Source organism: Aquarana catesbeiana, linkage group LG08, assembly GCF_042186555.1.
Source record: "Aquarana catesbeiana isolate 2022-GZ linkage group LG08, ASM4218655v1, whole genome shotgun sequence".
NCBI lineage: Eukaryota > Metazoa > Chordata > Amphibia > Anura > Ranidae > Aquarana > Aquarana catesbeiana.
The window spans coordinates 289,678,921-289,703,259 of NC_133331.1; the positions used below are offsets into that span (position 1 = coordinate 289,678,921).

The window sequence follows — 24,339 nt, forward strand, 5'->3', positions numbered from 1 at the left end:
TGGGAGCATCTTGTTGGCATCTAAGGTCTGGTAGTGACACATGGGCAGGCAGGAGGAACCACAGAGCATGGCAGGGGACAAAGACACCCAACACACCCAAAAGAATATCAAATGTTAAGATCCCTCATCCAGCATAGACCCAAAGCAGATAGAAGATTCCGGGAGGGAGCACTGTGCCAGGTAAGTGTAAACTCTTCCTTTACAGAAATTTTTTGTCTTCATTTTTTGTTCAGTAACACCTAAAAAAGTAATAGAAGAGATATTAAAACAAGGATTTTGATCAATTTTCTGTGTACGTTTCCAAAAAAAAAAAAAAATCACAACGTTCTATTAATTTAGCAAACACTTTATTTCCATAGATCAGAATTTTCTGAATTTAAAAATTTGGGGAAATTTTAAAACATTTTCAAGCCAGTGTGGTTATCATTTTATTAATTAAAAATAAGAGTGCATTAAACAGAACTGTAAGCAGAGGACGGAAGCACTGCCTATGCTGCAGAAATGAAGTCCGCCACAAGGTGGCGATTGCAAATACTTTACGTGGAACGCAAAAACAGGACGTGATGTCAGGTACAGACAGGAAGTGATGTCAGGTATAAATAGGAACTTCCAGGTCAGAGGTGACTCTAGTGGAAGTAGAAAGAAGACGTTGCTGGGACTTGCAGTAGAGGAGGTAATAAGATATTATTTTATATTTACACCCAGTAACCCCCCGTCATGTCCTAAAAATAGAACCATTTATCCAACTGCCCATCCAGAGCCTCTGGTTTATAGACCGGATACATCCTAAATATAGAACCATTTATCCAACTGTCCATCCAGAGCCTCTGGTTTATAGACCGGATACATCCTAAATATAGAGCCATTTATCCAACTGTCCATCCAGAGCCTCTGGTTTATAGACCGGATACATCCTAAATATAGAACCATTTATCCAACTGTCCATCCAGAGCCTCTGGTTTATAGACCAGATACATCCTAAATATAGAGCCATTTATCCAACTGTCATCCAGAGCCTCTGGTTTATAGACCAGATACATCCTAAATATAGAACCATTTATCCAACGGTCCATCCAGAGCCTCTGGTTTATAGACCAGAAATATCCTAAATATAGAACCATTTATCCAACTGTCCATCCAGAGCCTCTGGTTTATAGACCGGATACATCCTAAATATAGAGCCATTTATCCAACTGTCCATTCAGAGCCTCTGGTTTATAGACCGGATACATCCTAAATATAGAACCATTTATCCAACTGTCCATCCAGAGCCTCTGGTTTATAGACCGGATACATCCTAAATATAGAACCATTTATCCAACTGTCCATCCAGAGCCTCTGGTTTATAGACCGGATACATCCTAAATATAGAGCCATTTATCCAACTGTCCATCCAGAGCCTCTGGTTTATAGACCGGATACATCCTAAATATAGAACCATTTATCCAACTGTCCATCCAGAGCCTCTGGTTTATAGACCAGATACATCCTAAATATAGAGCCATTTATCCAACTGTCATCCAGAGCCTCTGGTTTATAGACCAGATACATCCTAAATATAGAACCATTTATCCAACGGTCCATCCAGAGCCTCTGGTTTATAGACCAGAAATATCCTAAATATAGAACCATTTATCCAACTGTCCATCCAGAGCCTCTGGTTTATAGACCGGATACATCCTAAATATAGAGCCATTTATCCAACTGTCCATTCAGAGCCTCTGGTTTATAGACCGGATACATCCTAAATATAGAACCATTTATCCAACTGTCCATCCAGAGCCTCTGGTTTATAGACCAGATACATCCTAAATATAGAGCCATTTATCCAACTGTCCATCCAGAGCCTCTGGTTTATAGACCAGATACATCCTAAATATAGAACCATTTATCCAACTGTCCATCCAGAGCCTCTGGTTTATAGACCAGATACATCCTAAATATAGAGCCATTTATCCAACTGTCCATCCAGAGCCTCTGGTTTATAGACCAGATAATCCTAAATATAGAACCATGTATCCAACTGTTCATCCAGAGCCTCTGGTTTATAGACCAGATACATCCTAAATATAGAGCCATTTATCCAACTGTCCATCCAGAGCCTCTGGTTTATAGACCAGATACATCCTAAATATAGAACCAATCATCCAACTATGCATTTAGGGTCCACCTAGATCCCCCATCATCTGATAAACACATAGAAACAATGTATTCAGTCAGTGTGTGTGTTTCCTACAGATGGATCCAGTAATGGGAACCCACCAGAGAGATGTCCCCGTCCTCTGTATTCCCGGGATTCTACACAGGAAGATCACATAATTCCTCACCATCATCAGCTAGATGATTAAAGCGGGGGTCCACCTAAACCGCCAAAAAAAAAAAATATTAAAAGCCAGCAGCTACAAATACTGCAGCTGCTGACTTTTAATAAATGGCCACTTACCTGTCCCAGGGTCCAGCGATGTCGGCAGGCGACGTCGAGAACCCGCTCGGTTCTCGGCAGCTGCCGCCGCCATCCTAGGTGAGGGAATCAGGAAGTGAAGCGTTGCGGCTTCACTTCCCGGTTCCCTACTGCGCATGCGCGAGTCGCGCTGCGCATCGTAACTGGTCCCCGCTATCTCCTGGAAGCTGTGTGTTTCCCAGGAGGCAGCGCGGAGGGACAGGAAGAGGCATAGACTCCCATGGGAGTCTATGCCAGAAGTGGGTGCAAATACCTGTCTTAGACAGGTATCTGCACCCCCCTCCCCCCTGAAAGGTGCCAAATGTGACACCGGAGGGGGGGAGGGTTCCGAAAAGCGGAAGTTCCATTTTTGTGTGGAACTCCGCTTTAACAAGCTCTGGTAGTTATGATTTATATGTAGCACCCCCCTTGCGTAGGATGTTAGGTAAATTTTGCTTTTGGCTCCTTCTACAATCAAGGAAGCAGTAATTATTTGTTCTAGCCTGTTCAGGGTCTCATAGGCTGGGAGATTGATTTCTTCCCCCTGCCTCTGAAAGAAGCTTCCAGAGCTTAGGCGGGAGATCCAAATCAACCAGCCTGAATATTTATCGGGTTCTAGCCAATCCCTGGAGAGGAGTGTCTAGTACGGGGCTTGGATGGAGATAAAGAATCTGAGACACTGAAGGGTAGGGTTCATTTTCCCCAGGAGGGTTCCAGAGGTTCAGGGCTGCTGCTGACAAGCAATCCATGGACTATACAGCTGCTTTAGGAGGCCTCAGAAGTCCCAGGATAAAAAGGGCTTTGCTTAGAACTAGCTGCAGAACCGCAACACCAGGGATCTGGTCCTGAGATGCGCCATTTCACTCAGTGGGTTGTGTCGGAAAGGAAGCTGTCCTGAGAACTTGTGAGTAGTGACCTTAAGACTATGTGCTGGAGAACTGTGCTGGGTACCAATCGTTGTGCTATGCGCAAAATAACCAGATGCCTAAAAAACATGCCCCATGACTAAACTGTGGAGCCTTAGATTGTTATGAGACTTGCCCCATGATCCCCAGCTGTGAGGTTTTAGATTGCTATGAGACTTGCCTCATGGTCCCCAGCTGTGAAGTTTTAGATTGCTATGAGACTTGCCTCATGTCCCCAGCTGTGAGGTTTTATTTTTTTTTGTAATTCCTTTATTTTCCAAAAATAAGTGTTACAGTTCAGTAGACACAACAAAGAAACATCATACAGCTTATATGTATATAATAAAACAAAGATAGAGATAAGTCGTTGACAAAGTCAGATGCCAATACAAGAGTGTATAATAACATTTCCAATGATTACATGATCTGTGGAACATGTATGGAACATAAAAAAGAGTCCTGCAAAATAACTGTCTTGTTGCCCAACCGGGGAGGTTTCCTGAGAGTGACCCTTTTTAATCAATTAGATCGTATAACTGTCATGACCAAACAGTAAATAAAATAAAATACTCTCCAATGACCAGGGATAAAAATTCCCTAGAAAGCCAGCAGAGTCCAGCTATGGGATACTACCAGAGTGCGATGTAGACCATGATATACAACATATCTGACTAAACCTTCCCAAAGCTGGAAGAATATAAAGGGGGGATAAAACAAAAACAAAAAGAAAGGGGAAGTGTGAGGAAAGAAGCGGTAAGAGACAGAAAAGGAGCATATGGGAGGAAAGCGAGGGTAGAAGAGGAAGGATAATGAGGAAGAGAGAAAAAGGTAAAGACCAAAAGCGGCGGTGAGGCCCCCCCGCCAGGCGGGGTCCCCAGGCCGGGGTTCATTCAATCTATGCCACCTCGCGGAGGTATGCCTCGGAGTAAATAAAGTGCTGCCAGGGACGCCACGTCTCCCGAAAGGCCTCCTCCCTGCCGTAGCTGTGAGGTTTTAGATTGCTATGAGTCTTGCCCCATGGTCCCCAGCTGTGAGGTTTTAGATTGCTACGAGTCTTGTCTCATGGTCCCCAGATGTGAGGTTTTAGATTGCTATGAGACTTGCCCCATGGTCCCCAGCTGTGAGGTTTTAGATTGCTATGAGACTTGCCCCATGGTCCCCAGCTGTGAGGTTTTAGATTGCTATGAGACTTGCCCCATGGTCCCCAGCTGTGAGGTTTTAGATTGCTATGAGACTTGCCCCATGGTCCCCAGCTGTGAGATTTTAAATTGCTATGAGACTTGCCTCATGGTCCCCAGCTGTGAGATTTTAAATTGCTATGAGACTTGCCTCATGGTCCCCAGCTGTGAGGTTTTAGATTGCTATGAGACTTGCCTCATGGTCCCCAGCTGTGAGGTTTTAGATTGCTATGAGACTTGCCTCATGGTCCCCAGCTGTGAGATTTTAAATTGCTATGAGACTTGCCTCATGGTCCCCAGCTGTGAGGTTTTAGATTGCTATGAGACTTGCCCCATGGTCCCCAGCTGTGAGATTTTAAATTGCTATGAGACTTGCCTCATGGTCCCCAGCTGTGAGATTTTAAATTGCTATGAGACTTGCCTCATGGTCCCCAGCTGTGAGGTTTTAGATTGCTATGAGACTTGCCTCATGGTCCCCAGCTGTGAGGTTTTAGATTGTTGTGAGACTTGCCTCATGGTCCCCAGCTGTGAGGTTTTAGATTGTTGTGAGACTTGCCTCATGGTCCCCAGCTGTGAGGTTTTAGATTGTTGTGAGACTTGCCTCATGGTCCCCAGCTGTGAGGGTTTGCCACAAGGAATAGAGCCACTAGGGATACAGCTGAGCTGCAAATCCTGGGGGTGTAAGACTATACTAGAAAGCCCATAGGTCCAAAAATATCCCTGGCAGCACCTCAAACAGTGAAGGGTGCCAACTAAGTGCAGTATATAGGAAAATACTTTATTCAAAATAACAAGTGGGAAGTCACAAGGCGCATCCACCCAGTTTGTTAGCTGTTGAGCCTCAGTGTGTCTTCAAGAGCCAGGAAGCCACGCTCCCAACATTGTGGCCCTTCAAGGTGTGACAACACTTCCAGTCTTGTGTAGTCCCTGGGTGGTTCCAGGATGGAATGGGGCACAATTTCTTCCTCTAACGCCAACGATGAGGCATTATTCCTTCCACTGACGCCAACAATGGAACAATATTCCTTCGACTGACACCAACGTTGAGGTAGTATTCTTTCCACTGACACCAACGATGGGACACAATTCCTCCCACTGACACAAATGATTGAACACTATTCCTTCCACTGACACCATTAATTGGACACTATTCCTCCCACTGACACCAACGATGGGGGCACTCCTCCCACTGATGCTAGGGCATTTTCTACCCCCACTGGCCACAGTGCAGCCCCCCCCTGAAGCCTGAAGTAAACTGGCCCTTGGTTTATAAAATTTGAAGACCTCTGCCCTAGACTGTTCATTGGAGCCATTGTGAATTGACTGTTGCTTGGGGCGAATGGTGGCCTCTGCACTGTCCGCGAAATAATCTGTTAAAATCAGAGGCCCTTGCAGGGGTAGTGCTACATATATACAAGCTTGTTTGTTACAATTAATCTTTTATTATATATTTAGAGTGGAATCCTCGGGGATAATATTTTGGTGCTAAAGAAGAATTTAAAGTGGAAGAAGAGACGTATGGTGAGATGAAGGAGCTTTCTGAAGAACACAAGGATCCCCACAAGGACATTACGATGGAGCCATCTGATAAAAGCAACTCACAACAGGGAAGTCCCCAGCCTCTGGATTCCCAGGATTCCACACGGGAAGATCACACCATCCCTCCCCATCATCAGGTAGATGAATTTGGAGCAAGTCCAACTCAATAACATTTCAGCCTGTATGAGATAATCATGTTTGAGGTCTCCAGGTATTTGTGCTCACCTTTTGTGGATATTTCTTTTTATCAATTTGTGGTTTTAGGGTGAAGAACAGGTAGATATAAATGCTGAGGTGAAGGAGGAAGAAGAAAAGACAGATGTGATGGCTGATCACCAGAGTACAAAGGAGGATGTGGTTAGGGTTACAATCAAAGAGGAGGAATCTTCTCCAGATATCAGTTCAGGCAAGTAATGGGCAGAAACTGTTCACATTTTACAAGTTTAACGTATAGAACCTCACTATTTGGGGGCTAGAGCTGATTAAGCATAAAATACAAAAAATACTGAAATATACACCATATGAAAGGTCCATCTCCATTCCTCAATATAACGTCATGTTCCCAACAAATGAGGAGGAGATACTGTACAGCATATGAAAGGTCCATCTCCATTCTTCAATATAACGTCATGTTCCCAACAAATGAGGAGATACTGTACACCATATGAAAGGTCCATCTCCATTCCTCAATATAATGTCATGTTCCCAACAAATGAGGAGGAGATACTGTACACCATATGAAAGGTCCATCTCCATTCCTCAATATAATGTCATGTTCCCAACAAATGAGGAGATACTGTACATAATATGAAAGGTCCATCTCCATTCCTCAATATAATGTCATGTTCCCAACAAATAACGAGGAGATACTGTACACCATATGAAAGGTCCATCTCCATTCCTCAATAGAACACAATTTTCCCAACAAATGAGATACTGTACACTATATGAAAGGTCCATCTCCATTCCTCAATATAAGGTCATGTTCCCAACAAATGAGGAGGAGATACTGTACACCATATGAAAGGTCCATCTCCATTCCTCAATATAATGTCATGTTCCCAACAAATGAGGAGGAGATACTGTACACCATATGAAAGGTCCATCTCCATTCCTCAATATAATGTCATGTTCTCAACAAATGAGGAGGAGATACTGTACACCATATGAAAGGTTCATCTCCATTCCTCAATATAATGTCATGTTCCAACAATTGAGGTGCAAATACTGTACATCATAAGAAAGGTCCATCTCCATTGCCAATTCTTTGCCAGAGTCCCATGGAAGACCAGAATACATAAATTGTGACTAGAGATTATAAATGTACATGCTTATAATGACAAACGTTTCCTTCCAGCAGATGGACGAAATGCCCATGGGAAGACACAGAAAGGGGAGAATACATATTCATGTGAAGATTGCGGGAAAAGTTTTACATGGAAGAGTGCCTTCATCAGGCATAAGCAGATTCACAACAATGATGGTCTTTTTTCCTGTCCAGATTGTGGCAAGTGCTTTAACCAAAAAGCATCCCTTGCGCATCATCGGAAATTTCACTTAGATAAAGGTTTGTTGTCCTGCTCGGAGTGCGGCAAAGAGTTTAAGACAAAATATGAACTTCAAGTCCATTGGAGGGTTCACACGGGTCGGGAGATCTTTTCGTGCTCGGATTGTGACAAATGCTTCTCACAGAAAGGACACCTTCTTAGACACCAGAGAAGCCACACGGGCGAACGTCCTTTCCCGTGTTCGGTTTGCGGCAAATCCTTCTCAAGGAAAACGCATCTCCTTCGACACCAGAGAGGTCACACCGACGAACAACCTTTTCCATGTTCCGAGTGCGGAAAATCTTTCTTACGGGAAGCTCAACTTCTTAGACACCAGAAAAGTCACAGGAGTGAACGTCGTTTCCTATGTTCAGATTGCGGCAAATCTTTCTCGCGGAAAACGGATCTTATTATCCATCAGAGAAGTCACACGGGGGAACGCCCTTTTCTATGTTCAGAGTGCGGGAAATCCTTCTTACGGAAAACACAACTTCTTAGACACCAGAGAAGTCACACCAGGGAGCGGCCTTTTTCTTGCTTAGAGTGTGGGAAATCTTTCTCGCGGAAAGAATATGTTCTCATACACCAGAGGAGCCACACCGGCGAGCGCCCTTTCTCCTGCATAGAGTGCGGGAAAAGCTTCACCTTAAAGGCGAGCCTTATCGCTCACCGGAAAAGTCACGAAGACGAGCATTTTTTTTATTGCCTGGAGTGCCCGAAGTCCTTCAAGACTGAACCTCAGCTTGTCTTACACCAGAAAGTTCACGCCGGCAAGCGGGTCTTCTCCTGCCCCGAGTGCGAGAAGTTGTTCTGTAGCAAGTCGAAACTCGTTGCACACCAGCGGGTTCACACCGGCGAAAGGCCCTTTTCCTGTTCCGAGTGCGGGAAACTTTTTGCGCAAAAGAAAAACCTGCAGTCTCATCAGAAGATCCATGCTGGAGAGAAGCCGTTCGGCTGCTTGGAGTGCGGAAAATGTTTCATACGCAAACAACATCTAGTTAAACACCAGAGAACGCACAACCGTCAAAACAAATCTTAGCCAACCTTTTTTGTAGACTGAATTCTTATTTTCATAGATGGGTTCTATCAACAGAAGATAAACTTTAGAGGGTCAGTTCTAAAAGATAAACTTTAGAGGGTCAGTTCGTCTAAAATTTATATTCCAGTCCATGGGGTGGTGTGATGGATTGAGTCATCTTTTTATACTTTTTTGGGGACTCCCTGGGTGATCTCATTCCTTGCCTTGCATTCTCACCCAACATAACATAAATTACCCTTCAATGCAAATACCTGAACAGACGTCGGTACAATACAAAAGGTATCCGACGCGTTTCGGCAGGGAGCACCCCCTTCATCAGGACTTGACCGACAAGCTGATGGCAAAGTCTGAACTTGTGGGAAAAATACCACTGTGGGTCCCGTTCACTTCTGGTTTCTTCACATTGTCAGTCAAGCCCTGGTGAAAGAGGGTGCTTGACTGACCACAATGTGAACAAACCAGAAGTGAATCCAGAAAGTATGAGACGCGTTTCGGTGGTCCAGGAGCACTCCCCTTCATCAGGACCTGACTGATGAACAAGCTGCTGACAAGGTCTGTGCTTGTAATTTACAGTGGGAAAAATGCCAGTAATTTTTTTATAGTTCTTGGGCGCTCCTTGGGTGTTTCCATTCCTTGTCTTCTCCCCAACATAAGATATATTAACCTGCAATGCAAATACCTGAACAGATGTCTGTACAATCCAAAAAGTATCAAATGCGTTTCGGCAGGGAGCACCCCCTTCATCAGGACTTGACTGACAAGCTGATGGCAAAGTCTGAACTTGTGGGAAAAATATCACTATGGGTCCCGTTCACTTCTGGTTTCTTCACATTGTAGTCAGTCAAGCCCTGGTGAAAGAGGATGCTTGACTGACCACAATGTGAACAAACCATTACTCTTCAATGCAAATACCTGAACAGATGTCGGTACAATCCAAAAAGTATCAAACACGTTTCGGCAGGGAGCAACCCCTTAATCAGGACTTGACCGACAAGCTGATGGCAAAGTCTGAACTTGTGGGAAAAATACCACTGTGGGTCCCGTTCACTTCTGGTTTCTTCACATTGTTGTCAGTCAAGCCCTGGTGAAAGGTGCTTCTTGACTGACCGCAATGTGAACAAACCAGAAGTGAATCCAGAAAGTATGAGACACGTTTCAGCGGTCCAGGAGCACTCCCCTTCATCAGGACTTGACTGATGGCTGCTGACAAGGTCTGTGCTTGTGATTTACAGTGGGAAAAATGCCAGTCATTTTTTTATAGTTCTTGGGCACTCCTTGGGTGTTTCCATTCCTTGTCTTCTCCCCAACATAAGATATATTAACCTTCAATGCAAATACCTGAACAGATGTCGGTACAATCCAAAAGGTATCCGACGCGTTTCGGCAGGGAGCACCCCCTTCATCAGGACTTGACCGACAAGCTGATGACAAAGTCTGAGCTTGTAATTCACACTGGGGAAAAATACCACTGTGGGTCCCGTTCACTTCTGGTTTCTTCACATTGTTGTCAGTCAAGCCCTGGTGAAAGGGGGTTCTTGACTGACCGCAATGTGAACAAACCAGAAGTGAATCCAGAAAGTATGAGACACGTTTCGGCGGTCCAGGAGGACTCCCTTTCATCAGGATTTGACTGACAAGCTGCTGACAAGGTCTGTGCTTGTAATTTACAGTGGGAAAAATGCCAGTAATTTTTTTTGTAGTTCTTGGGGGCTCCTTGGGTGTTTCCATTCCTTGTCTTCTCCCCAACATAAGATATATTAACCTTCAATGCAAATACCTGAACAGATGTCGGTACAATCCAAAAAGTATCAAACGCGTTTCGGCAGGGAGCACCCCCTTCATCAGGACTTGACCGACAAGCTGATGACAAAGTCTGAGCTTGTAATTCACACTGGGGAAAAATACCACTGTGGGTCCCGTTCACTTCTGGTTTCTTCACATTGTTGTCAGTCAAGCCCTGGTGAAAGGGGGTTCTTGACTGACCGCAATGTGAACAAACCAGAAGTGAATCCAGAAAGTATGAGACACGTTTCGGCGGTCCAGGAGCACTCCCCTTCATCAGGATTTGACTGACAAGCTGCTGACAAGGTCTGTGCTTGTAATTTACAGTGGGAAAAATGCCAGTCATTTTTTTTTGTAGTTCTTGGGGGCTCCTTGGTTGTTTCCATTCCTTGTCTTCTCCCTAACATAAGATATATTACTCTTCAATGCAAAAACCTGAATAGATGTCGGAACAGAGGTATAAAATAAAGCAAGGGGGGGGTAAATTTGGGGCTTTAAATGAAATTACGGCCTGGTAAGGCCGTGTCTTTCTATCCCTATCAATTGACGAAAAAGAGAGCAAGCGAGCAACCAAGCAGGCAAGCAAACAACAAGAAGACGGGACTTTAAATGAAGCACATGCTTGCAAATCAATAAATTGGTGGATGAATAAAATATTTGAATAATTCATATACAATGTTTAGTAGATCATATACATTGAATAACATACAATTGACTAATGTCAATATTCAAAGAGATTGAAAATGGTAATAACACTGGTAACCTATAACATTACTAGATAAGTACAAGTCCACCAATGAAATATTGAGGTACACATTTTTGCAAGGTAGTGCCTGCATGATCCCTGGCCTCGATGTTCCTGTCATGGAGGGTAAGTCATACGGTATGAAGTGTAGGTATATAAGGGCAGCATTGACTAGCTCGACGCGTTTTGTGGCTCTGGACCACTTATCAGGAACAGGCTTGCAGTAATTCTGAAATTAGAGATATATAAATGATCGAATAAAATCAACATGGATGCAGAAGGCGTAAATGAAACACCCCCCCCCCCCCCCCGGAATGCATGTTTACTCACTGTAAACCGTAAGTTAGTGGTCCAAGGCCGAGAGTGGTTGGCCATCTGGGAATGTTTCCACCAGGAGCTGAGGCGGGTGGCCCAGCGCTGGCAACCAGCACAGGCACCATCCAGGGAGACACAGAATCGCAGGGCACTCATGAGCGAATAGGTGATGGGTGAACCAACCAAGTGGGGTATCTGGGGAGAAATTAATAATAGATGATGATTGGTGACTGTATGTGGTTAAGGGAAGTGTGGGGGGTGAAAAAACAAACAAATTTGAAAACTAATCAAAATAATTGGCAAAAAATATGGGGGTAATTTAAGGGAATATGAATAAGTGCCAATCATGTTACTAAAACCAAATTCTGAGGGGTGATGCAATGAAGTGAAGGTGACTAATGATGTGTAAAGTTACCTGGTGCTGGAAGGGGAGGACAGGATCCATGGCAATGCGCCGAGTCCAATGTGTGGAGTGCCCCAGTTGCTGAACCCCCCCTGGGAGAAAGGACCCCCATATAGGTGCGGCCGCGGGAAAACCCGCCTACGTCACGTACGCACAGCAAGCGGGAGGGAGGAGCCACAGAACGTCGCCCACACTGCTCGCGAGCATGGAAACAACCGCGTAGCGGGTGGAGTGACGTCGATGCGCAAGGACGGCGCTCCCGCCCCCCCCATGTGCTTCATCTAAAGTCCCGTCTCCTTGTTGTTTGCTTGCCTGCTTGGTTGCTCGCTTGCTCTCTTTTTCGGGAACAGAGGTATAAAAATTAAATCAGGGACCGAGGACGTGGATTTAGGATCGTTACCAGTCAAGGATAATTATTATAAAGAACAGTATCCCACTTTGGGCCGAGATGAAGCAAGTCGAGAGGGAAACATGTAACCTGCGTCGACTCATTACCCTCCTCCCATCAGGAGAGAGAGGGAGACACGTAACCAACACCTTCTCCTCCCATCGGCAGAGAAAAAGCCGTGACCCGACTTAGTTGAGGAAAGTGGAAAGAAAGAGCTGGACCCCGTAGGGTTGTCTTGCTTGTATTGTTATCTTTACGTATTGATGTTGGTGTAAATGATCTGATTCCTAGGCTGGTGGCTTCTACACCCCAAAGGTTCTCCAGAGTCTCCTTGGCTTGTAGAGTAGAGTAGAGATACAACTTTATCCCATTGGAAGTCAAAGATACAATCCGGCTTAATTAATATGATAAGAAACAATGTGATCACAGTAATTTTTTTATTTGTTTTCCAATAATGATAAAATGAATGTCTTCCTAATGAGCGACCTTTAGGGAATGTCAAGTTGAATTTCCGTGTGGTTCTACATTAATATGAGCTCATTAACCCTTTTGCTGATGGAACCCATTTTTCCTTTTTTTTTATTTGGCATACATTTAAAAAAAAAAAAAAAAAAAAAAAAATGTTATGCCCGAGGATTGCATAAAACCCCCAATCCATATATTTTCTGAAAGCAGACACCCTAGAGAATAAGATAGTAGCAGTTCCATTTTTTTTTACGTTACACGATATAAGCGCCAAACTCTAGAAAACACCAAATTTTAGTAAAAAAATACACTAAAGTTACATCTTACACACACACATGCAATAAATTACCAAGTTCCTTTGTTATGATGTAACAAAAATGAGGTTGCACTGAGTAAATAAATACCCAACATGTCAAACAATTGTGTGCACCCGTAAAAATGGAGATAATTGTAATACCCAATACTTGCCATAGTTGAAGCTGTAAAAAAGTCTACAAGATCATCAGTTTAGCATTTCGGGGGAGCTCGAGTGCTAAATTGATTGCTCTCACTCCAGCATGCATGGCGATATGTGACGTGTGTATCGCAATCAACATTTTCATGCATAGGCACCCTGATGTGTGTGTTTTTACATTTGTACATGCATGTATGTGGGGGTGGGGACCTTCCATGTTTTTTGGGGGGGGGGGTTTATGTGCTTGGGTGTAACGTTTTAATTTTTTACAATTAATTTTTTTTTTTTTGCTGGCTTGGGAGCAAGTTAGGATAGGTGAAACGCGTCGAGAAAGGTTGGATCTTGGGAGGAGACAATGCTGTATGCAGTCATTTCATTGACTATTGAAAAATATGGTAAGAGGAACTAAGCGCAGTGTGGCTGATATTCTTTCACATTTTCAATGGAGAGCGGAGATGAACTATAGTGACCAGCACCCAATTTATTCCTGTAGAAGAGAGGCCAGAGTGGAGCTATGGAACTGTATATGTTTCTGAAATCTGTCTTTTTTTTCTAAAAATTGAGAGGAGTTTTTGAGGTATCTTTGTAAATTTTAATAGCAATGACAATAAATCTTATCCTTCTATCACTGTATCTTGTTCAAGCCGGTTTACTTCAGCTGTTGGAGAATGTAGTGTGGATGTTGGAGGAGAGCTGTCGGAGAATGTAGTGTGGATGGTGGGAGGAGAGCTGTCAGAGAATGTAGTGTGGATGGTGGAGGAGAGCAGTCGGAGAATGTAGTGTGGATGGTGGAGGGGAGCTGTCGGAGAATGTAGTATGGATGGTGGAGGAGATCTGTCGGAGAATGTAGTGTGGATGGTGGAGGAGATCTGTCGGAGAATGTAGTGTGGATGGTGGAGGAGAGCTGTCGGAGAATGTAGTGTGGATGGTGGAGGAGAGCTGTCGGAGAATGTAGTGTGGATGGTGGAGGAGATCTGTCGGAGAATGTAGTGTGGATGGTGGAGGAGAGCTGTCGGAGAATGTAGTGTAGATGGTGGAGGAGAGCTGTCGGAGAATGTAGTGTGGATGGTGGAGGAGAGCTGTCGGAGAATGTAGTGTGGATGGTGGAGGAGAGCTGTCGGAGAATGTAGTGTGGATGGTGGAGGAGATCTGTCGGAGAATGTAGTGTGGATGGTGGAGGGGAGCTGTCGGAGAATGTAGTGTGGATGGTGGAGGAGATCTGTCGGAGAATGTAGTGTGGATGGTGGAGGAGATCTGTCGGAGAATGTAGTGTAGATGGTGGAGGAGATCTGTCGGAGAATGTAGTGTGGATGGTGGAGGAGAGCTGTCGGAGAATGTAGTGTGGATGGTGGAGGAGAGCTGTCGGAGAATGTAGTGTGGATGGTGGGGCAGAGCTGTCAGAGAATGTAGTGTGGATGGTGGAGAAGAGATGTCGGAGAATGTAGTGTGGATGGTGGGGGATACGCTGAAATCCCACCCTCGTCACCAGTTTTGTGTATTTAAAATTAATTTGAGCCATAGACATGGACAAGCATTCACAGGACTCATTGAAACACTAAGCTGTGGACAATGGCGTCCCTAGAGGGGGCCCTGACCCCCCCAACAATATGCTGTGCCCCACCATGTGCCCCCCAATTAAAAAAACATTTTTTTTTTACAAAAAGGCAATGTCTAAGAGGGAGAGCGTCCCCAGTCAGCTCCTGCGGGTGATTCCTCCCCCCTCCCTCTGCTCGCTGACACTGCATAATGCGAGCGTTCACACAACCACGGCCGCCCTATCTGCTCCTTCCCCTGCATCCTCATTGGCAGGGAGAAGAGCGAGTTGCAGGAAGGACTCCACCAGGACTCTCAGTTACTGAAAAAACAGAATGATTTCTCCCGTCCTTAGGACAGGAGAACCAGCCTGTAAATTCCAAGAGATGCCACACCAGCGCTGTCAATAGCAGGGGCAGGACAGCAAGGGGAGGCTGGAGAACCCCACAGTGGCAGAACACCAGGGCCCGGTGGCAAGACAGCCTTTGCAACCCTTATAGTTCTCCCACTGCTTTGGACCCTTATATTTTCTTGGTATGCTGGTGACATATATCTCTTGTTTTCTGCCACCCTGGGGGGGGCCCAATACAGTAGGAAGGGAGCTCACTGCAGAACATGTGAAAGGGCCATTGTGGGATTGTAGTAAAGGGCCCCAGGGTATATATATCCCTGTCCCCCCATGTGCCCCGCCTAAATATGAAAGCTGGAGACACCACTGGCTATGGAGGGGGCGGGAGTGGCAGTCTCAGGCTCTCAGCGGCTCGCTGAGAGGCTGAGCTGGGTGTCGGTCCAGGCATGTGAGTGGATCCCAACCATATGGTTTGCGACCTTTTCCCAGCCCAGGGCCTCCTGTGTACTCCACTTCTAGTCCAGGGCCTTCTGTGTACTCCCCTCCTAGTCCAGGGCCTCCTGTGTATCCCCCCACTCCAGTGCCACCTCTTCACCCCCTCACTACAGGGCCTCCTCTGCATCCCCAAGTCCAGGGTCCCCTCTGCCCCCCCAGGTCAGGGCCTCCTCTGCACCCCCCAGCCCAGGGCCTTCTCCGCACTCCCCAGCCCAGGGCCTCCTTCGCACCCCCATCAGCCCAGGGCCTCCAGTGCACCCTCTAGTCCAGGGCCTCCTCTAACCCCCCCCAGTCCAGGGCCTCCTCCACACCCCCTCTCTGCCCAGGGCCTTTACTGCATCTCCCAGTCCAGGGCCTCCGCACCCCCCTCCCCCAGTCCAGGGGCTTCTTTGAAGCCTCCCCTTCTCTGGGATTCCTCACGCAGAAAAGACATAGGCTGTTTGGGCACTGGGCAGGACTAGGAGCACCAGGTGCCTCTGCTCTAGGGTGTCACTGCCGCCAGTTTGGTTGTTCGATTGTCCAAGTGTAATGGACAAGAAGCGCCCCGCTGCATAGTTTGCCAAATACCGGAGAATCGAATAGGAGAGAGGTCACACAGGCGCACTAGCGGTGAATTACTCTGCTCCTCTGGCAGCGCCCCCCCGATGCGTCACCCGGGGCAGGCGCCGCCCCCTGCCCCCCCTAGTTTCGCATAGTTGCCAACATTGTAAAAAAATGGTGTGGTTAGAGTCTGAGATGAATGAGAGATGGAGAAAGAAAGGGGAAAAGAGGGAAGGAGAGAGAAAGAAGGAGGGAAGGAGAGAGAAGGAAGGAAAGAGGGATGGAGGGACAGCAGGCCCAGATCCTATACCACAATAGAAATGTGTATTCCAGAGTTTAACAAATCAGCAGATAAAGATACTCCAGACACCTGGTGTTTGCGCTTCAATCATCCCAGCACCATTTTTGTTGTGGTATCAGGATGATTGAAGCGCATTATTACTATTATTACATTGTAATATAGAATGAAATCATTCAACTCATCATAATCCAGAATCAGTGGGAGCCCTGAGCGTGTCACCTGCCACGTCGCCTGTCACCAGATGCCATCAGGTACCCCCAGCAGAGTCTGTCCTTGCATCAGGTGCCCCCAGCAGAGTCTGTTCTTACATCAGTTCCCCCCAGAAGCAGAGGCCCTCCTTACAGATCTGTGTCCCTGGCAGCGGAGCCCCTCCTTACATCTTGTGTCCCCGACAGCAGAGCCATTCTTTAAATTTGGTTTCCCCAGCAGCGGAGCCCTCCTATACATCTGGTGTCCCCGACAGCGGAGCCATCCTTTAAATTTGGTGTCCCCGGCAGCAAAGCCCTCCTTTACATCTGGTGTCCCCCAGCAGCGGAGCCCTCCTTTACTGTTGGTGTCCCTGGCAGTGGAGCCCTCCTTTAAATCTGGTGTCACCCAGCAGTGGAGCCCTCATTTACATCTGGTGTCTCCAGCAGCGGAGCCCTCCTTTACATCTGGTGTCCCCGGCAGTGGAGCCCTCCTTTTTTTAATATGGTGTCCCCCAGCAGTGGAGCCCTCATTTACATCTGGGGTCCCCCAGCAGCGGAGCCCTCCTTACAGATCTGTGTCCCCTAGCAACAGAGCCCTCCTTACTTCAGTGTCCCCAGCAGCTGGCAGCAGTGGAGCCCTCCTTACAGTGCGATCTGTATCACCAAGCAACAGAGCTCTCCTTACTTCAGTGTCCCTGGCAGCAGCAGCGGAGTCCTCCTTACAGAGCGATCTGTATCCCCCAGCAGCGCGGCAGCTATAGTTCCCGGTGTTCTGTCAAGAAATGCCCCCTATCGAATAATGCACGATCATCAGGAGCGTGTAGCACAATGTCAGCTATTGTGCGCAGGCGCCATCTACAGCTGATCGTAAATTTCGATGTTCGGAGGCTTTCGACGGCTCCGTACTGCGAAAGCGCTGCGTATGTGCAGTACCGGGTGGGTATTATTCGACTTCCCGGCTTTCTCGTGTGTGTGTTCAGTGGAGAGGGGAGAAGCTGATTGGCTGCCCCTCCCCTCTCCACTGAACACAAAAGGAAATAATCCTCGTGACGGCGGCAGCAGCCATCTTTCTGTAGCCCGCCGGTCGTTTTTTTCCTAAAACATTCCCGATTTTCCCGGGACAAAGGCAAAATCCCAGGAAATTAATCGGAATGAGCTCCGATCGGGACGAGGGTCCTAAAATCGAGATTGTCCCGGGAAAATCGGGACTGTTGGCAAGTATGAGTTTCAGCCCTGACTGTATTGGAAGAAGGCAAGGCATTGGAGGCAGTGTGATGCTTTCTCTAGTATGTAGAGTACATTCCTCAATGGGTCTGGGTTTTTGGGGGGCAAAAGGGGGACCTACTCAATATTAGATGGGTGCTCATAATTTTTTGGCCATCTGGTGTACATCAGCATGATCCTTAACTTTGCATACTTGTATAACCTCAAAAGTAAAAAAAAAAAAAAAGAAAAAATGATATGCATAAAAAATATTCAATAAGAATTGAATATTCCAGTCATATTGCTAAAATAACGATCCTTCTACTTGTAATAAAGGTTTATGAATGAAGCCTTGTATGCTGTATAGTGATTTTCACATTTAAAAGATATGAAAACTCTTATCAAATTGTTGATTTTATTTTATTTTCCATTTTCTGGATTTGATGTGAGGGATAACCTGCATGTGTGTGTGTGTTATCATCGATGTAACCTAATGGAAGAAGAAACCACGAGCCAGCATGAAAAAAAAAATGGAACGTAGATTGCGGTATATATATTCAACACAAGGCGGCGATCTCACGTATTGTCAGTGGAACGCAAAAAACAGGAAGTGATGTCAGGTGCCGAAAGGAAGTGAAGTCAGGTGCTGACAGGAAGTTCCGGGTGAGAGGTGAGTTGGGAGGAAGTAGAGAGGAGACATTGTTGGACCTGGCAGCAGAGGAGGTAATAAGATATTATTTCATATTTACACCCAGTAACCCCCCCGTCATGTCTGTCCTCTTCCTCCATAGTCACTGTGATGTCTTTTATCTCCAGCAGATGATGATACACACAATGTTGGTAATATGTTGAATGTGTCATTGTGTGTGTCAGGTTCCTATAAGGTGTCAGGATGTCACTGTCTATTTCTCCATGGAGGAGTGGAAGTATTTAGAAGGACACAAGGAACTCTACAAGGACGTCATGATGGAGAATCAGCCGCCCCTCACATTACCGGGTAAGAGGAGACTTTATTGTAAAGGAGAGAGCAGTACGTAGGGTCCACCTAGATCCCCCATCATCTGATAAACACATAGAAACAATGTATTCAGTCAGTGTGTGTGTTTCCTACAGATGGATCCAGTAATGGGAACCCACCAGAGAGATGTCCCCGTCCTCTGTATTCCCGGGATTCCACACAGGAAGGTCACACCATCCCTCAACATCATCAGGTAGATGAAGAAAAATCACCGGTAGTTAGGATTCATACGCAAGCATGTTTGTTATAATGAATGTCTTTGAACTATTTAGGATGACAACCTCAGAGAATATAATATTGTTGTTAAAAAAGAGTTTAAAGAAGAGGATGAGCATTATGGTGTGATTAAGGAGCGTTCTGAAGGACACAAGGGTTTCTACAAGGTCGTTGTGGTGGAGCCATCTATCAACAAAAACCCACCAGAGAGATGTCCCCGTCCTCTGTATTCCCGGGATTCCACACAAGAAGGTCACATCATCCCTCACCATCATCAGGTAGGCGAAGCTGTAGCACTTCCAGCTTTAAAATGATTCCAAACGGTATTAAATATTCATCTCTGTAGTCTTCGGATATTTGAGATTATGATTTAAGGATGTTACTATTTTATTGTGTGGTTTTAGAGTGAAGAACTGATCGATATAAAAGTTGAGGTGAAGAAGGAAGAAGAGGAGGCACATCTTATGGGTGCTCAGCAGGGTACAGAGGAGGATGTGGTTATGGTGGCAATCAAAGAGGAGGAATCTTCTGTAGATATCAGTTCAGGTATGTAATGAGTGGAAACCTTTCACATTTACTTCTATACATTTAAAGTATGGAAATAGAAAGCAATGGGGACTCAGGAGATCTTCAGAGCCATAAATAAAATGAGATGGGATTTAAAATGGTAGACCAACAAAGCAGAAATCCACATTTCATTTTTAAACATAACATCATCCTTATGCATAATAGACTTCAGTGGTCTTCATTTGTTCAACTCATCTCTTTTACAAATGTTGATATCATCAAAAGACATACTTCCTAAGACTCAATAAGCACCAAATTGAGATGAACAAGCAGTTTAACTCCTAAGGGAAACTCAGAAGCAGATTTCAACATAGTTTATTATATCCTGGCATATTACAGAGGACAAATGAGGTGGAGATACTGTACTCCATATGAAAGGTCCATCTCCATTCCTCAATATAATGTCATGTTCCCAACAAATGAGGAGGAGATACTGTACACCATATGAAAGGTCCATCTCCATTCCTCAATATAACGTCATGTTCTCAACAAATGAGGAGGAGATACTGTACACCATATGAAAGGTCCATCTCCATTCCTCAATATAACGTCATGTTCCCAACAAATGAGGAGGAGATACTGTACACCATATGAAAGGTCCATCTCCATTCCTCAATATAACGTCATGTTCCCAACAAATGAGGTGGAGATACTGTACACCATATGAAAGGTCCATCTCCATTCCTCAATATAATGTCATGTTCCCAACAAATGAGGAGGAGATACTGTACACCATATGAAAGGTCCATCTCCATTCCTCAATACAACGTCATGTTCCCAACAAATGAGGAGGAGATACTGTACACCATATGAAAGGTCCATCTCCATTGATCAATATAATGTCATGTTCCCAACAAATGAGGAGGAGATACTGTACTCCATATGAAAGGTCCATCTCCATTCCTCAATATAATGTCATGTTCCCAACAAATGGGGAGGAGACACTGTACTCCATATGAAAGGTCCATCTCCATTCCTCAATATAACGTCATGTTCCCAACAAATGAGGAGGAGATACTGTACTCCATATGAAAGGTCCATCTCCATTCCTCAATATAACGTCATGTTCCCAACAAATGAGGAGGAGATACTGTACTCCATATGAAAGGTCCATCTCCATTCCTCAATATAACGTCATGTTCCCAACAAATGAGGAGGAGATACTGTACACCATATGAAAGGTTCATCTCCATTCCTCAATATAATGTCATGTTCCCAACAAATGAGATGAAGATACTGTACACGATATGAGAGGTCCATCTCCATTCTTCAATATAACGTCATGTTCTCAACAAATAAGGTGGAGCTACTGTCCACCATATGAAAGGTCCATCTCTATTCCTCAATATAACGTCATGTTCCCAACAAATGAGGAGGAGATACTGTACACGATATGAGAGGTCCATCTCCATTCTTCAATATAACGTCATGTTCCCAACAAATAAGGTGGAGCTACTGTACACCATATGAAAGGTCCATCTCCATTCCTCAATATAACGTCATGTTCCCAACAAATGAGGAGGAGATACTGTACACCATATGAAAGGTCCATCTCCATTCCTCAATATAACGTCATGTTCCCAACAAATGAGGAGGAGATACTGTACACCATATGAAAGGTCCATCTCCATTCCTCAATATAACGTCATGTTCCCAACAAATGAGGAGGAGATACTGTACACCATATGAAAGGTCCATCTCCATTCCTCAATATAATGTCATGTTCCCAACAAATGGGGAGGAGATACTGTACATCATATGAAAGGTCCATCTCCATTCCTCAATATAACGTCATGTTCCCAACAAATGAGGAGGAGATACTGTACACCATATGAGAGGTCCATCTCCATTCTTCAATATAACGTCATGTTCCCAACAAATAAACTATTCTTCCTTATAACCAATATCTCTAGTGTATGTACACTATTATCCAGTGTGTCATGATTGGTCTTGCCGCTTTATCTGAATTTTTTTCTGCATTGGTATTATGACTGTTCACAATTCCATTGCAGAGCTTCACGGAAGACCAGGATACATTGTGAATTTAGATTACAAATATACATGCTTATAATAAATCACAAAAATTTGCTTCCAGCAGATGGACATAATTCCCATAGGAAGACACACAAAGGGGAGAATCCATATTCATGTGAGGAGTGCGGGGAAGGTTTCACATTGAAGATCGCCCTCATCGATCACCAGCAGACTCACACTGGGGAACATCCTTTCTCTTGTCCAGACTGTGACAAAGGCTTCAGCCAAAAATCTTCTCTTACTCAGCATCGGAAACTTCACTCAGATGAGAATCCGTTGTCCTGCTTGGAGTGCGGCAAAGCGTTTATAACAAAATATGAACTTCGAGTACATCGGAGGCTTCACACGGGTCAGGAGATCTTCTCGTGCTCGGAGTGTGACAAATGTTTTTCACGGAAAGCACACCTTCTTGTCCACCAGAGAAGTCACACGGGTGAACGTCCTTTTCCATGTTCAGAGTGCGGAAAATCTTTCTCGCGGAAAGGAAACCTCCTTATCCACCAGAGGAGTCACACCGGTGAGCGTCCTTTTTCCTGTTCAGAGTGCGGGAAAACTTTCGGGAAAAGCTCCACCCTGAAGGCACACCTTATGACGCATCAGAAAAGGCGGGAAAGCCAACATTCTTTTTCTTGTCCAGAGTGCCAGAAGTCCTTCAAATCCAAATCCAAACTCCTCCTACACCAAAGCGGTCACACCGGCGAGCAGGTCTTCTCCTGCCTGGAGTGCGACAAGTCATTCCGTACCAAGTGGCAACTAGCTGAGCACCAGAGAGTTCACACCGGTGAAAAGCCCTTTGCCTGCTCCGAGTGCAGAATACGTTTTTCACACAAAAAAACCCTGACAACTCATCAGAAGATCCACACTGGTGAGAGGCCCTTTTCCTGCTCAGAGTGCGGGAAATGTTTCACAAGGAAAGAACATCTAACTAAACACCAGAAAACGCACAACCGCTGAAGCAAATGTTATGTAAACCTTTTGTGGGCTAAATTGTTATTTTCCTAGAGCAGTTTTATCGTAAAGATACATTTTATGCTGTTGTGTGATGAATTATGTCACCTTTTTATATTTCATAGGACTCCTAGGTGTTCCCACTCCTCGTCTTGCATTCTTACTAACAAAAAGATAAATTACCCTTCAGTGGAAATACCTGAACTCAATCATTTGGAAGGGGGGGGGCTCATATCTCTTATCAAAAGCTTTGCACGTCTCTTTGCAGGTTTGGGAGGCAGAAACCAGCCAACTCGTCAAACACGGTAGAACCCCAATATATACCAGTCCCACCTTTGTTTAAAGTCTAAATAAAAGGCTTTGTATGTTAATTAAAATCTAAAGCAAACAACAAATGGAGGGACTAGGATTCTGTACACCATATGAAAGGTCCATCTCCATTCTTCAATATAACGTCATGTTCCCAACAAATGAGGAGGAGATACTGTACACCATATGAAAGGTCCATCTCCATTCCTCAATATAATGACATGTTCCCAACAAATGAGGAGGAGATACTGTACACCATATGAAAGGTCCATCTCCATTCCTCAATATAACGTCATGTTCCCAACAAATGAGGAGATACTGTACACCATATGAAAGGTCCATCTCCATTCCTCAATATAATTGTCATGTTCCCAACAAATGAGGAGGAGATACTGTACACCATATGAAAGGTCCATCTCCATTCCTCAATATAATTGTCATGTTCCCAACAAATGAGGAGGAGATACTGTACACCATATGAAAGGTCCATCTCCATTCCTCAATATAACGTGATGTTCCCAACAAATGAGGAGGAGATACTGTACACCATATGAAAGGTCCATCTCCATTCCTCAATATAACGTCATGTTCCCAACAAATGAGGTGGAGATACTGTACGCCATATGAAAGGTCCATCTCCATTCCTCAATATAACGTCATGTTCCCAACAAATGAGGAGGAGATACTGTACACCATATGAAAGGTCCATCTCCATTCCTCAATATAACGTCATGTTCCCAACAAATGAGGAGGAGATACTGTACACCATATGAAAGGTCCATCTCCATTCCTCAATATAACGTCATGTTCCCAACAAATGAGGAGGAGATACTGTACACCATATGAAAGGTCCATCTCCATTCCTCAATATAACGTCATGTTCTCAACAAATGAGGAGGAGATACTGTACACCATATGAAAGGTCCATCTCCATTCCTCAATATAACGTCATATTCTCCATTCCTCACTCTGTAGTGAACTCGGTCTGTTGCGTTTTTTTTTTTTTTTTTTTTAACAATGTGCCTTAATAGATGCAAAGTATAATGTAAAACTACAGTCTGCAGTTCACTTGTTTTTTTTTCTCACATAATTATAATAGGTCCCGTTGCAGTAGTCGGGATGTATTGATTTCTTTTAATAAAAACAAGGGTTATTCCCTATATTCTGTGTTACATTGTATTTATTTTTGAAAACCATTTATCATTTTACTTCCACTTCACAATTATGTACCACTTTGTGTTGGTCTATCACATAAAATCCCAATAATATACATTTACATTATTGGTCGTAACATGACAAAATGTGGAAAATTTCAAGGGGTATGAATACTTTTTCAAGGCACTGTATATCCCGAAGAAGGATTGAACACACAATAAATCAATTTGCTGCACTTTATTGGTGTTGTCCAGGGAATGGCAAGACAGTCACATCACAAGGA

At 44.7% G+C, this 24,339-nt stretch overlaps 2 protein-coding genes across 3 annotated transcripts in view; both read left to right on the top strand.

Annotated features, from left to right (window-relative positions):
- On the top strand, positions 1–24,064 carry LOC141104743 (uncharacterized). Its single transcript, XM_073594448.1, has 5 exons — positions 1–673; positions 5,979–6,199; positions 6,327–6,468; positions 7,420–8,631; positions 21,742–24,064. The coding sequence occupies exons 2-5, from the start codon at positions 6,050–6,052 to the stop codon at positions 22,596–22,598; spliced, it is 2,361 nt and encodes a 786-aa protein (XP_073450549.1). The 5' UTR covers positions 1–673; positions 5,979–6,049; the 3' UTR covers positions 22,599–24,064.
- LOC141104681 (uncharacterized) overlaps positions 1–24,339 on the top strand; it is a 122,737-nt gene that overhangs the window by 40,704 nt on the left and 57,694 nt on the right. The window lies entirely within an intron of this gene.